At 44.0% G+C, this 15926-nt stretch overlaps 1 protein-coding gene across 1 annotated transcript in view; it reads right to left on the bottom strand.

Annotated features, from left to right (window-relative positions):
* The window catches only part of MIX23 (mitochondrial matrix import factor 23), a 487847-nt gene that overhangs the window by 13346 nt on the left and 458575 nt on the right, over positions 1–15926 (bottom strand). Inside the window, exons 2-4 of the mRNA XM_082247273.1 lie at positions 15684–15751; positions 9071–9196; positions 3565–3711 (exon numbers count right to left, since the gene is read on the bottom strand). Coding sequence (XP_082103399.1) covers positions 3565–3711; positions 9071–9196; positions 15684–15734 — 324 coding nt within the window. The 5' untranslated portion in view covers positions 15735–15751. The remainder of the gene's footprint in view (positions 1–3564; positions 3712–9070; positions 9197–15683; positions 15752–15926) is intronic.

Below are 15926 nucleotides of genomic sequence, written 5' to 3'. Positions count from 1 at the left end.
ACACAAATAGATTCAGTAGGAGTGTGTGTGTGAGGAGAGGAATCCCCCTACTGGAAGACGATGTGCATTACAGGACACTAATAGATTCAGTAGGAGAGTATGTGAGCAGAGGAGTCCCCCTACTGGAAGACAATGTGCATTACAGGACACTAATAGATTCAGTAGGAGAGAGTGTGTGAGGAGAGGGTTCCCCCAACTGGAGGACGATGTGCATTACAGGACACAAAGATCTCAGTGACAGGTGGATTTAGATTTTTTAGTAGGAGGTTGTGTGAGGAGATGGCTCCCCCTACTGGAAGGCAATGTGCATTACAGGACACAAATATGTTCAGTAGGAGAGTATAGGAGGAGAGGGGACCCCCTACTGGAAGGCAATGTGCATTACAGGGCACTAATAGGTTCAGTAGGAGAGTGTATGAGGAGAGGAGTCCCCCTACTGGAGGACAATATGCATTACAGGACACTAATAGATTCAGTAGGAGGTTGTGTAAGGAGATTGACCCCCCCCCCCCCCCACTGGAAGGCAATATGCATTACAGGACACTAATAGATTCAGTGGCAGAGTATATGAGGAGAGGGGTCCCCCTACTGGAAGACAATATGCATTACAGGACAATAATAGAACCAGTAGAAGTGTGTGAGGAGAGGTTGCATCTGCTGAAGATAATAAAAATTACAGCAGAAGTTTGGGTACAGAAAAACAAAAACAACCACCTCCATACTTCCCTCTATGCTGCAGCGGTCACACATTAGTTCTAAGACAGAGAACTGAGCAATGTTATGACCGCTGATCGCTCAGTTCTCGGCCTTCTTGGAAAGGAGAGCAGTGACTGTTGATCACCACTGTCCGCTCAGCCCCTCCAGTGCTCACTGGAGTGTCAGGTAGGGGGCGGGTACAGCTGGCTCTGGCTCCAAGCTGCACGCTAAGAGCCGGAGCCAGTCATCAGTCAGGCATCTGGGTGGATCCCGACAAGATGTCTGGAATCCTTTCAGAGCCTGAAGAGGCTCTGTGTGACTTCAGCTGACAGTGGGTTCTCCTGTGTTCCAGAAAATTAGTATGGCCTAAAAAGCTTTAGCCATACTTTTTAAAAGGACATTCTTACCAGGGCTCCCCTGGTGGAAGACAATGGGAATTACAAAACATCAAATAGATCCAGGAGGAGAGAGTGTGAGGAGAGGGCTCCCCCTGCTGGAGGACAATGTGAATTACAGGTCACCTGCAAATCCATTAGGAGAATTTGTGATGAGAGGGCGCCCCCCTCCTGACAAACAATGAGAATTGAAGGACACTAACAGTTCCATGAAGGAAGGGAACCCCTGTTGGAAGACATCAGAACTGCACCCCCCCCCCCCCCACCCCAACCCAACGGCAAAAACAGCGGACAGGAGTGTTCACATACTGCAGTCACAATGCTTTGCTTCAACCCAATAGGAAAATATTGCCTTGTTACATTAGGTGGGCAGTACCGCTGCTATTCAAGCAGAGGCATACAGTTGTGGTGTGTTGGTGTGGCATTTATGGGTTCAAACAGGCAGAGAGGAAGCGTCATATCAACTCCACACCGCCTGTGCAAACGCCTCTGAAAAGTGATCTGGACGCAGAACGCTTTATCAGAGATGAAGCAATTTGGCCTCAGTGTTTAAACCTAGCCTAATGGACCAAGCTTAACACAAGTATTAGAAAGCTGGCAAAATACATTAGTGTATGTACAGCCATTTATTTTAGGTTTTAAATGGGAGTAGGGAAGGGTTGATAACCCTTCACCTCCTGTTCCTGAGATGCAAAAAAAAAAAAAAAATGAAAACACCCTCTACAAATGTGAGAACGGACCTATTACAGTTATCACACGCACAGGTTTTACTATTTACCCCTCATTTTATGATGCATAAGCAACTATAAAATTCCCGTCAGCTTCAAGGCAGTAAGAGGATGTGGCCTCTGCTCTTTTTTTGGTAAAATAAATAAATCTAAATCCACCTGTCACTGAGATGGGAAAAAGGGTGAAATTTTTTTTTTTTTTTATAAAATTCAAAACACATGGCATCTAAGTATGTTAGGTAAACCAAGGAGTATAGACCGTGCCTCAAACAAAATAGTGTATACCCAAAAAAACATAAAAGTGCATAAAGTGATTGAAAACCATATGCTATAATCAATGATCCCAATCTTAAACAATCACTTTATGCACTTTTATGCTTTTTTTGGGTATACACTATTTTGTTTGAGGCACGGTCTATACTCCTTGGTTTACCTAATACTGGGCGTGGTCCACATTCTTTTGGGGTGCTGCTCACATACTTAAGCCCCGTACACACGTACCGATCGTCGGCCGAACGATCGGCCGTCTTTTGTCCAGGGCTGTCCTGTCCGCTGAAAACTGCAAAAGACTGCACACGAATTTTGTCGGCCAACAACAGCCGACTGCAGAAGTGATGTCATGTGATGGTTAACTTTCTGTGTCTTTTTTCTTCTCTGAGCATGCCCAGTCTTGCAAATCTGCCGATTGTCGCCCGAAATCTGTACTGACTGGCGAACAATCGGCCGTTCTGTTGTCGGCATACAAAAATTTTAATGCCTGCAGGACAAATTCTGTTCGGCCGAAAATGCGCTGTCGGCTGTCGGAAGCATCCTACTAACAAGCCGACAATCGGCCGATCGGTCGGCGGCCGAATATTTGCGGCCGACAATCGGTATGTGTGTACGGGGCTTTACTTAAATCAATTTTCACATTTGACGGAATCGTTTTTTGTAATCACCTTATTTTGTTGGTTAAGGTTTAATAATAGATAGAGGAAGTCCTCTTTTGGCACAATATATTGGTCCTTAGCGTGGGTGTATTAGTGATTAGCACTAATTTTTTCCATCTAAGTATGTTACACTGAGTAGTACAGAGCAATCTAAACAGCATGCAGCTAGGATGTATGTCGGTAAGTGAATCTCCTGTGGTAGCCGCTGTTTGATGTGGGCGCTGAGGCGATCCATAGGGAATAGGACTACAACCGAGTGTTGGAACTCGGCGATGCTTTAAGGACCACCATTAAGGATTTCACCAACTCAATTACGGATTCCAGGTTGTCAGAGAATACTGTGACTATACTGCAAGACATCATTGTATGCTGTATACCGAGCGTATTGTGGTAAGTAGAAAATCACAGGGGGATCATCCCCATCCATGTACACAGTAAGCACAGGAGCACCTTATCTGCACTTTGATGGACTTTATGATTTAATATGAATTTGATATTTTATGTATGAATTTGAAGTATTTATTACGTGATCTTGCGAGATTTGCACATTGGCACAAGTTTACATATTTATTTTACCATTTTTACTTATTGTTTTAAGCAGCGCTGCAACATTGGGTTCACAGCATGCAGCTAGGGTTTGTATCTATTTTAGTGTTGTGTCTTTCCTTTATTCTCGAAGAGAAAAACCCAACAATAAATATGGAAATTTGTATTTCCATATGAATGGCCCCCCAGCTGTGCAGATTATAATGTACAGAGATGATGGCAGGCGGTATACCCAGCGCAGGGATGAAAGGCGACCACCGCAGAGCTCACCTTAGTCTGCTCTTTCCTGAGCTGTTTAATTAGCGGTAAATTGTCGGAGTCCTTCCTCCTCGCCTCCTGCAGTCGGTTCACATTGGTGGATGACTGAGTGATACAATTCTTTATTGTTTTCTCCCGGGAGTTGTGAGCTTCCCGCAACTGGGAGAAGGAGAGAGAATGGAAGAGAATATCAGCAATCTAAGAATGCCACTATGCACTGTATATACCCGCAATCAGAGGATAAAGTCACTGTTAGTCTAAGAAGAGAGAAAAAAAAAAAAAAGGAACGCCATGCAAACTACTGTCAAACGCATGTAATAAACTGGTTCTTTTCCAACTTACATGTTCCTGATTGGCCCCCAGTACTGCCCCTCCCTCCCCCAGTCTGAGTTCCATTTTCAGGCATCATTAGGCCAATACCAACTTCAGTTAAGCTACTTAACCACTTCTGGACCGGAAGTATTTCCCCCTTAATGACCAGGCCATATGTTGCGATTCGGCACTGCGTTACTTTAACGGACAATTGCGCGGTCGTGCGACACTGTACCCAAATAAAATTGATGTCTTTTCCTTCCCACAAACAGAGCTCTCTTTTGGGGGTTTTTGATAACCTCTGCAAGTTTTATTTTTTGCGCTATAAACCAAAAAAAGAGCGACAATTCTGAAAAAAAAAAAAAAAACAACATATTTTTCACTTTTTGCTATAGAACATTCTCAAAAAAAAAAAAAAAAAATACATTTTTTTTGTTTGACATTTTAGGCTAGTTTGTTTTCTGCTACATATTTATGTAAAAATCGCAAAAAGAATATTTTGATTGGTTTGCGCAAAAGTTATCGCATTTACTAACTGCAGGAAAGATTTATGTAACGGTGGTTCAGGTTTTTAGGGGTTACAACAGGTAATGAGGAGACGACACGATGCCTTCTAAAAAGCAACCCACTGTGGATTGCTCTTCAGAGGGCAATGTTGCTGTAGCCCTTGAAATAAGGTAAAGATTTCATACAGAGACTGCTGAAAATGCTAGGTTTCTGGCTGTGACTAGCTTTACGATCTTTAAAAGGGGTTGTAAACCCTTGTTTTTTTGTTTTAATAAAAAAATTAACAAAACATGTTATACTTACCTGCTCTATGTAATGATTTTGCATGAAGCAGCCCCGATCCTCTTCTTCTGGGGTGCCCCTTCTCTTCATCGGGTGCCCCCATGGAAAGCGGCTTTCCCTGGGGCACCCGTGTCCCGCTGCTGCATCCATTGACACAGACAGTGGGACTTGGCCCCACCCCAGTGTCACTGGATTTGATTGACAGCAGCGGGAGCCAATGGCTGGGTCCGAAAGACCCACAGTGACTGAAATTTTAGAGACTGGGGGGGGGGGGGAGGGGAACCCAGAGGTCCGATCATCTCAGGGGAGGGGCCTGCGTCCAACCCAGTAGTGGGGGGGCAGCTACTCCCCACTCCAGGAACAGGCTAGGCACTGCTCCGGAGAGTGGACAACACTCCATCGGAATGTGGGGTGCTGTCGGCCAGGAGGAAACACTGAGACTCAGGCCGAAGCCAGTTCATACGTGTCCTCGCGAGATGTTTACCTTGCATTCCAGCCCCTGTCCAGTGGGGCTATGTTGCGGCTGACCTAGCATTGAGCTGCGTTCTGAACGCGCTCGCTGGCCAGACTGGGGGGACCCTAAGGATCTATATTATCCAATTCGTCACCCAGTCCGACAAATGATTGTAGTTCTCACAGGAACAAAATAAGAAAAAAAGGGGAAAATAAATCCCTATTCAAACAAATTATTATACACTTATTGGGATTTTTTTTTTTTACCAAAAATATGTAGCAGAATACAAATTGGCCTAAAATGATGAAAATTTTTGATTTTTAAAAAAATTTTTTTTGGAATGTTAAATAGCAGAATGTAAAAAATAGTTTTTTTTTTCCCAGAATTGTTGCTTTTTTTTTTTTTTGTTTTTAGCGCAAAAAAAAAAAAAAAAAAAAAAAAAAAAAAAAATGCACAGGTGATCAAATACCACCAAAAGAAATCTGTATTTGTGGGGAAAAAGGACTTACATTTTATTTGGGTACAGTGTCGCATAGTGGCACAATTTTCCGTTAAAGTAACGTAGTGGTAGATCGCATAAAATGGTCTGGTCATTAAGGGGGAACACCGACCTGCCCCAGGATCCAGCGACATCCTAATGGAGCTTCCATCCCCGCCATACTAACTGTGGGCAGCCGGCTGTGACTGCTTGTGGCTTCACAGCCGGCTGCTCACTGCGCATGTGTGAGCCGTGCTGCACCATTTAACCTCTTTACCCCCACTCACATTGCTGCTACTGCAGCAATGTGGCTCGTTATCGTCCAGCGACGTAGACCTACGTCGCTGGACTCCGCCCCTTGTGGGCAGCGCGCGTGCCGCCGGAGGCTCGCTCCTGCTGTTTTCAGTCGCAGCGGGAGTCGGGCCAGGGGAGGAGCGGCGGCGATCGCCGCCGCTCTTCCCCGATCGTCGGGGAATCTAGTTTGGAGATCCGCCCGCTTGTGTAAACAAAGCAGGCGGATCTCCTCAGTGACAAGGAGTGACAGATTGCAGTGTTCATAGCTGAACACTGCGATCTGTCCCTGTGTCACTCAGTCACCTCCCCCACACACGTCAGTAAGCACCAGGCATACATTAACCCCTCCCTCTCCAATAAAAGTTAACCCCTTCCCTGCCAGTGTCATTTTTACAGTAACAGTGCATATGTATAGCACTGATTACTGTAGTAATGTCACTGGAACCCCCAAAAGTGTCAAAAATGTCAGTCAAGGGTCCGATCTGTCCGCTGCAATGTCGCAAGAATCGCAGATCGCCGCCATTACGCGTTAAAAAAAAAAAAAAACACCAAAAATGACAGAAATCTTTCCCTTAGTAAACGCAATAACTTTTGCGCAAACCAATCAAAATACGCTTATTATGATTTTTTTTACCAAACATAGGTAGCAGAAAACAAATTGGCCAAAATTTAAAAAAATTTTGATTTTTACATTTTTTTGGGGGGGAATTTCATATAAAAAAAAAAAAATGTGAAAAATATTGTTATTTTTTCAAAATAAACGCTCTTTTTTTGTTCATAGCGTAAAAAGTAAAAATTGCACAGGTGATCAAATACCACCAAAAGAAAGCTCTGTTTGTGGGAAAAAAAGGACGTAAATTTTGTTTGGGTACGGCGTCGCACGACCGCGCAATTGTCAGTTAAAGTTGCACAGTGCCGAATCGCAAAAAGAGGCCTGGACGTAAGACAGCAAAATCCTCCGGTGGTAAAGTGGTTAATTGGTCCTGAAGCTTTCTGGACCTTTGACATGTCCCAGAAAGCTGCAGGGGAAAGAGTGTGGGGGTGAGGGTGGGGGGAAGAGGGGATTGAAGTAGACTCGGCTTATTACACCGGAAGAGCTAATTCTCCAAGATGAGGCTGCAGTGCCTCTCCTTTGTGAGGAGTCCAATGCGGGCTCCTCTGTCTCTCCGGTTCTGTATTATAATGTGGAGTCCGATGGAGGGATGGATAGATGGATGGATGGACAGCCTCATCATGGCTGCAGCAGGTTTGCAGACCTGAAAACACAAATGTAACATCCTCACACCCAGACTGCCCCAGACATACAGTGCCTGCAAAAAGTATTCATACCCCCTTGAAATTTTTTTTATTGCAATTTTCCACATTTGTCATTTTTTTTTTGTGATAGACCGACACAAAGTGGCCTATGGTTCCTGTACAGTACTTGAAAAAGTATTCATACCCCTTAAAATTTTTCCACATTTTGTCATGTTACAACCAAAAACGTAAATGGATTTTATTGGGATTTTTTTTGTGATCGACCCGACACAAAGTGGCACAGAACTGTGAAGCGAAAAGAAAAAGATAAATGTTTTCAAACATTTTTTTACAAAAAAAAAAAAAATAATATGTGAAAAGTGTGGAGTACATTTGTATTCACCCCCCTTTAATCTGATCCCCCTAACTAAAATCCAGTGGAACCAATTGACTTCAGAAGTCATCTAATTAGTAAATAGAGTCCACCTGTGTGTAATTTAATCTCAGTATAAATACAGCTGTTCTGTGAAGCCCTCAGAGGTTTGTTAGAGAACCTTGGTGAACAAAACAGCATCATGAAGGCCAAGGAACACGCCAGACAGGTCAGATATAAAGTTGTGGAGAAGTGTAAAGCAGGGTTAGGTTATAAAAAAATATCCCAAGCTTTGAACATCTCACGGAGCGCTGTTCAATCCATCATCGGAAAATGGAAAGAGTATGGCACAACTGCCAACCTACCAAGACATGGCCGTCCACCTAAACTGACCGGCCGGGCAAGGAGAGCATTCCTCAGAGAAGAAGCCAAGAGAACCATGGGAACTCTGGAGGAGCTGCAAAGATCCACAGCTCAGGCGGGAGAATCTGTCCACAGGACAACTATTAGCCATACCCTCCACAAATCTGCCCTTTATGGAAGAGTGGAAGAAGAAAGCCATTGGTGAAAGGAAGCCATAAGAAGTCTCATTTTCAGTTTGTGAGAAGCCATGTGGGGGACACAGAAACATGTGGAAGAAGGTGCTCTGGTCAGATGAGACCAAAATTCTACTTTTTGGCCTAAAAGCAAAACGCTGTGTGGGGGAAAACTAACACTGCACATCTCTCTGAACAACCCATCCCCACTGTGAAACATGGTGGTGAAGCATCATGTTGTGGGGATGCTTTTCTTCAGCAGGGACAGGGAAGCTGGTCAGAGTTGATGGGAAGATGGATGGAGCCAAATACAGGGCAATCTTAGAAGAAAACCTGTAAGAGTCTGTAAAAGACTTGGGACTCGGGTGGAGGTTCACCTTCCAGCCGGACAACGACCCGAAATATACAGCCAGAGCTACAATGGAAAGGTTCAGATCAAAGCATATTCATGTGTTAGAATGACCCAGTCACAGCCCAGACCCAAATCACATTGATAATCTGTGACAAGACTTGAAAATTGCTGTTAAGACGCTCTCCATCCAATCTGATAGAGCTTGGGCGACTTTACAAAGAAGAATGGGCGAAAATGTCCCTCTCTAGATGTGCAAAGCTGGTAGAGACATCCCCAAAAAGACTTGCAGCTGTAATTACAGGGAAAGGGGGTTCTACAAAGTATTGACTCAGGGGGGTGAATACAAATGCAGCCACACTTTTCACATATTTATTTGTAAAAAATGTTGAAAACCATTTATCATTTTCCTTCCATTTCACAATTATGAGCCACTTTGTGTCGGTCTATCACATAAAATCCCAATAAAATACATTTACGTTTTTGGTTGCAACATGACAAAATGTGGAAAATTTTAAGGGGTGTGAATACTTTTTCAAGTACTGTATAGGAACCATAGGCAGCGTATAGGAAACAGATCAGTGTTTAGGATCCTGGAGAAGAACCTCCTAAGCCTCAACTTTGGTTACAATTACTTTTTTTTTCAAAAACAGAAGACTATTGTCGGGATCTGTATAGTAATCAGGTTCTCACTCACAGATTCGTAGAGCTGTTTGCAGGTCTGGCCGGCGTCGACCTTCCCAGCGAAGGAGATGGTGGGGACGGTGGTGTTCAGTTCATGAACGATGCGATCGTCGATCGTCCTCATCAGCCGGAGGATTTCCTGTACAGAGGACACAGCAAGGAGGGAGCGTCACATCACACAGACATTATACTGTAAAATACTCTATATTACCAAAAGTATTGTGACGCCTGCCTTTACACACACATGAACTTTAATGGCATCCCAGTCTTAGTCCGTAGGGTTCAATATTGAGTTGGCCCACCCTTTGCAGCTATAACAGCTTCAACTCTTCTAGGAAGGCTGTCCACAAGGTTTAGGAGTGTGTCTATGGGAATGTTTGACCATTCTTCCAGAAGCGCATTTGTGAGGTCAGGCACTGATGTTGGATGAGAAGGCCTGGCTCTCAGTCTCCACTCAAATTCATCCCAAAGGTGTTCTATCGGGTTGAGGTCAGGACTCTGTGCAGGTCAGTCAAGTTCCTCCACCCCAAACTCGCTCATCCATGTCTTTATGGACCTTGCTTTGTGCACTGGTGTGCAGTCGTGTTGGAACAGGGAGGGGCCATCCCCAAACTGTTCCCACAAAGTTGGGAGCATGAAATTGTCCATAATGTCTTGGTATGCTGACCCCTTCACTGGAACTAAGGGGTGAATCCCAACCCCTGAAAAACAACCCCACACCATAATCCCCCCTCCACCAAATAATTTGGACCAGTGCACAAAGCAAGGTCCATAAAGACATGGATGAGAGAGTTTGGGGTGGAGGAACTTGACTGACCTGCACAGAGTCCTGACCTCAACCTGATAGAACACCTTTGGGATGAATTTGAGTGGAGACTGCGAGCCAGGCCTTCTCATCCAACATCAGTGCCTGACCTCACAAATGCGTTTCTGGAAGAATGGTGAAACATTCCCATAGACACTCCTAAACCTTGTGGACAGCCTTCCTAGAAGGGTTGAAGCTGTTATAGCTGCAAAGGGTGGGCCAACTCAATATTGAACCCTACGGACTAAGACTGGGATGCCATTAAAGTTCATGTGAGTGTAAAGGCAGGCGTCCCAATACTTTTGGTAATATAGTGTACATAGCAACTGATACACCAAAGAGCTGGTCAGTCCCATTATGACCAAATCACAGCCGTCCTGTACAGAGAACACTGAGCCAGTCACATCAGTCTCTGTACCAGAGGAGCTTACACTCTTATGTCCCCCCACAGTCACACAATATTATCATACAGCTCTGGACACTAAGGCCCCCAGCTGGGTGGATTTTGGATAACCGATCAGAACCTTTTTTTGTGTTGTGGGAGGAGTTAGAACGCTCAGCATTTATTGGTCGGACTTCAAGAACAGGTGTGATGGCATTCCTTCTATTCTTGAAGACCGGACTCAGTAACCAGAGACCCAACATGCAGAAGCAAACCAGTCTGACCAGTGTGGGGGCTGCATTTCGAGGTTGTGGTTCTTCCAGGTCTGCTGACCCGGCCTTTTCTGAATTTTTTTTGTTTAAAAGTTTATATCAGCATTTATTTATTTGCTAGAAAATTACTTAGAACCTCCAAACATTTTATTCTATACACACAAATTATTTTTTTTATATATATATATATATATATATATATATATATATATATATACACACACACACACACACACACACACACACACACACCATTTTTTTTTTGGAAAAAAGACAAATTTAATGAATTAAAAAAAAAAAAAAAAAAAATTAAACCCACATTTTTGTTTTTTTTTGTAAAATGTGAAAGATGATGTTATGCCAAATCAATGACAACTAAGATGTCAGCTTTCAAATTGCAGACGCTCATGGAATGGAGACAAACTGCGGTACTTAAAAACCTCCACAGGTGACACTTTAAAACATTTAACAGGTTACCATTTTTGAGTTGGGGTCTAGCTCTAGAATTATTGCTCTCGCTCCAACGATCGCAGTGATATCTCACGTGTGGTTTGAACGCCGTGCGAAGGGATGGGAGCTTTACATTTTTTTTTCCTTATTTTACTTTTCATTTTTACAGTGTCCTGTTTCTTTATTTTTTTTTTTTTTCCCCATTACAAAGAATGTAAACATCCCTTGTAATTGAAATAAAGAGGACAGGTCCTCTTTATTTTAAGATCAGGGGGTAAAGAAAAAAAAAAAAAAAAAAAAAAAAAACACCCAAATCTCTCCTTTACCTTTAAAAGCAAAAAAAAAAAAAAATATATATATATATATTATAGGCCAGTCAGCTTGACATCAATAGTATGTAAACTTCTGGAGGGGATGATAAGGGACTATATCGTAGAGTTTGCTGAAGACAACAACATCTTCAGCAGTAATCAGCACGGGTTTACAAATGGGCGTTCTTGTCAAACCAATCTCCTAACATTCTACGAGGAGGTGAGCTGTGAGCTAGATAGGGGCAGACCAGTGGATGTGGTGTACTTGGATTTCGCTAAGGCGTTTGATACAGTTCCCCACAAGCGCTTAATTTATAAAATAAGGTCTGCAGGTATCGACAGCAGGGTTTGCTCTTGGATATGGAACTGGCTAAAAAGGCGGGTCCAAAGAGTGGTAATAAACAGCGCATACTCAGACTGGTCTGGGGTGGTAAGCGGGGTCCCCCAGGGCTCAGTCCTGGGACCAACCTTGTTCAATTTATTCATAAACAGCATTGAGGACGGGATCAGTAGTTCAATATCAGTTTTTGCAGATGACACAAAATTGGGCAGGGCAATAACTGCACAGCATGAAGCAGATATCCTACAGAATGACCTGGACAAAATAACGGAGTGGGCAAAGACATGGCAAATGAGGTTTAACGTGGAGAAGTGTAAGGTTTTGCACTTGGGGACTAAAAACATAAAAGCACAATACACTTTATGGGGAGAACCCTTGGGGGAATCATAAATGGAGAAGGATCTGGAAGTCTTGGTTGATGATAGATTAGGAAACAGCATGCAATGTCAAGCGGCAGAGTATTAGCATGCATAAAGAAAGGGATGTATTCCAGAGATAAAACTATAATCCTTCCACTTTATAAAACTCTGGTCCGACCGCATCTGGAGTATTCTGTCCAGTTCTGGTCACCAGTCCTCAGGAGGGATGTGTTGGAGCTGGAGAGAGTCCAGAGAAGGGCAACTAAACTGATTAGGGGATTGGAGGACCTTAATTATGAAGAGCGTCTGCAATCGCTCGATTTATTTTCCCTGGAGAAGAGACGCCTGAGGGGGGACATGATAGCAATTTATAAATATCTTAATGGGGATCTCAGCTTAGAAAAAAAGCTGTTCATTCTAAGGAATTGCATGAGGACTCGAGGGCATACAATGCGATTAGAGGAGAAGCGTTTTAACCTCAGGCAACGTGGGGGGTTCTTTACTGTTAGGGCTACAAGATTGTGGAATTGTCTACCACAAGAGGTGGTTTCTGCGGGTAGTATGGTGGCTTTCAAAAGACTCTTAGACTTACATCTCAAGGATCAGAACATTCAGGGGTATGTGAGATGATTACAGCCACACACACCTACACAGGTTGAACTGGATGGACTATCGTCTTTATTCAACCTCACCTACTATGTAACTATGTAACTATGTAAATATATATATATATATATATATATATAAATATTATTTTTTCTTTTTTTTTTTAACAAATTAATTTTTTTTTTTTTTAAAGCAAAAGGAAGGAAGATGTAAGATGTCACTCCAGTCCCTCATTCTGCTATAGAGTGGTCACGGAGGGGTTAACCACCTTCATGACCAGGCCATTTTTTGTCATTCAGCACTGCGCTACTTTAACTGATAAATGCGTAGTCATGCAACGCTGTACCCAAATGAAATTGATATCATTTTTTTTACAACAAATAGAACTTTCTTTTGGTGGTATTTGATCACCTCTGCATTTTTCATTTTTTTGTGATATAAATAAAAAAAAAAAAAAATTTATATATATATATTTTTTTTATTTATTTTTTTTTTTTGCTATAAAACATTGCCAAAAAAAAATAAATAACTGTCGTTATAAATTTAGACTAATGTGTATTCTGCTACATATTTTTTGGGGGAAAAAAATCCCAATAAGCGTATATTGATTGGTTTGCGCAAAAATTAAAAATATTTAAAAAATGTTTACTAGTAATGGTGGTGCTCAGCAACATCTAGCGGGACTGCGACATTGCAGCGGACAATCTGACACTTTTGACACTCTTTGGAGATCAGCGACACTAATACAGTGATCAGTGCTAAAAATATGCACTGGCACTGTCACTGTACTAATGACACTGGCTGGGAAGGGGTTAAACATCTTGGGCGATCAAAGGGTTAAATGTGTGCCTAACCAGTGTTTTGGGAGTACACAGAGGAGTTTTCACGAAGGGATGTGCTTTGCAGGGAAACAAAATCCAGCACATCGCCCGCTGACAGGACAGAGCTCTGCCTTGTTTACATAGGCAGAGCTCTGTTCTGTGTTCCTGGCCGATCAGTGGGTTGGCTGACACCTGCTGATCACCTTTTATTGTAATTAATCACAGCAGAAGCAGTGCAGTGCGCCCCCTACCTGGAAGTGCAGAATCACAAATAAATACACTGAACACAATTATAAACGCAACACTTTTTTGTTTTTGCCCCCATTTTTCATGAGCTGAACTCAAAGATCGAAGACTTTGTCTATGTATACAAAAGGCCGATTTCTCTCCAATATTGTTCACAAATCTGTGTAAATCTGTGTTATTGATCACTTCTCCTTTGCCGAGATAATCCATCCACCTCACAGGTGTGACATATCAATATGCTGATTGGACAGCATGATTATTGCACAGGAGTGCCTTAGGCTGGCCACAATAAAAGGCCACTCTAAAATGTGCAGTTTTACTGTATTGGGGGGTCCGAAAACCAGTCAGTATTTGGTGTGACCACCATTTGCCTCACGCAGTGCAACACATCTCCTTGGCATAGAGGTGATCAGGTTGGTGATTGTGGCCTGGCCGCCTGAGAAATGTTGGTCCACTCTTCCTCAATGGCTGTGTGAACACCGCCTCATCAGTGCCCATTAGTGCTCATCAGTCCCACTTCTTCAGTGCCCATCAGTATAGCCTCATCAGTGACCATTATTACCACCTCATCAGTGCCCATCAGTACCCATGAGTTTCTCTTCATTAGTACCCATCAGTCCTTTCTCATCAGTACCCCTTTATCAGTGCCCATCAGTACAGCCTCATCAGTGCCCATCAGAACCACCTCATCAGTGCCCATCAGTTTCTCTTCATTAGTACCCATCAGTCCCTTCTCATCAGTACCCCTTTATCAGTGCCCATCAGTCTCTCCTCAATAGTACCCATCAGTCCCTTCTCATCAGTACAACCTCATCAGTGCCCATCAGTACAGCCTGGTCACTGTCCATCAGTGCCCCCTCATCAGTGCCCATCAGTACAGCCTCAACAGTGCCCATCAGTCTCTACTAAATAGTACCCATCAGTCCCTTCTCATCAGTAAAACCTCATCAGTGCCCATCAGTACAGCCTTATCAGTACCACCTAATTGGTGACCATCAGTACAGCCTCATCACTGCCCATGAGTGCTGCCTCATCAGTGCCAATCAGTCCCTTCTCTTTAGTACCACCCCATTAGTGCCCATCAGTACAGTCTCATCAGTACCACCTCATTGGTGGCCATCAGTACAGTCTCATCAGTACCACCTCATTGGTGGCCATCAGTACAGCTTCATCAGTACCACCTCATTGGTGGCCATCAGTACAGCTTCATCAGAGCCCATCAAGACCGCCTCATTACTGCCCTTCAGTACAGCCTCATTAGTACCGCTTCATGAGCAAAGCCTCATCAGTGCCCATCAGTCCCTCCCCATCAGGGCTTATCAATCCCGCCTCATCAGTGCCCATTAGTGAAGGAGAAAAATTACTTATTTGCAAAATAAAGTGTGCGGTTTTGAAGTAGTTAATGACTTCCTAAGGTATATGAATGGGATCTCCCCCCCATACACTCAGGGAGTGGACACTTTAATGGTGACAGTAGGAGGGGCTTCTGATCATGCAGCACTGTGCTGACATCGTCAGGAGCTCCTTATGACATCATCAGAAGCCCCTCCTACCGGCTCAGGTTGTCAGTACAGTCGGTGACAGCGCAGTCACAGTTCTAGGGGTGTGTTTAGGTCTATCCTCCCCGCCCCCACATACAGCAGTTAACCCTTTGTATGAATGGTCATTGTGATCTGTGGCCCCCGCAGACCTTACCGTCCCATACGCTCCCCTCCCCCCAGCATTGACGGTGATGTCCCCTTCCCAGGAATGTAATATAAAGTGCTGGCAGTGATGTCAGTCCAGGCATGCTGGGAGTTGTAGTTCCCGGGTCTCAGGCTGCCCCCTGAATGAGGAGGATATTAGGGGCCCCTGTGCAGGGTTGGGCCCCCCAGCTGCAGTGCTGTCAGGTGGTTGGTAGAGAGGGCAGCCGGTTGGAGGTCACACTATGGAGGGAATTCATTGGTCAGCCTGGCCCGGTGTGTATATGAGACCTCCCCCTCCCCTCCTCCCACCATCCCCCCTCACCGCCCACCTACCGGCTCCCCCACTCACCTGAAACTCCGTGAAATCCTCGCAGCTCACCTCCTCACTGGGCGCCGCCATATTGGGAAAGCCAAAGGGAGGCCCTCACCGTCCCTGACCTCTGACCTCCTCCTGAGGTGTCCTCGGCAGTGCCTGAGCCGGGATATCTCTACCAGGTGCTGCCTTCATTACACATCAGGACGTCACCTGCGCCCGGAGAAATTCATTCAAAGAAGGCGTTCTGCCGAAAATTCTAACTTACCGAATTCGGCA

This window comes from Pelophylax lessonae (assembly GCF_965119305.1).
Source record: "Pelophylax lessonae genome assembly, chromosome: 2".
In the NCBI taxonomy this organism is placed as follows: domain Eukaryota; kingdom Metazoa; phylum Chordata; class Amphibia; order Anura; family Ranidae; genus Pelophylax; species Pelophylax lessonae.
The sequence above is the reverse complement of the archived record's forward strand: the minus strand, read 5'-3'. Positions and strand labels throughout refer to the sequence as shown.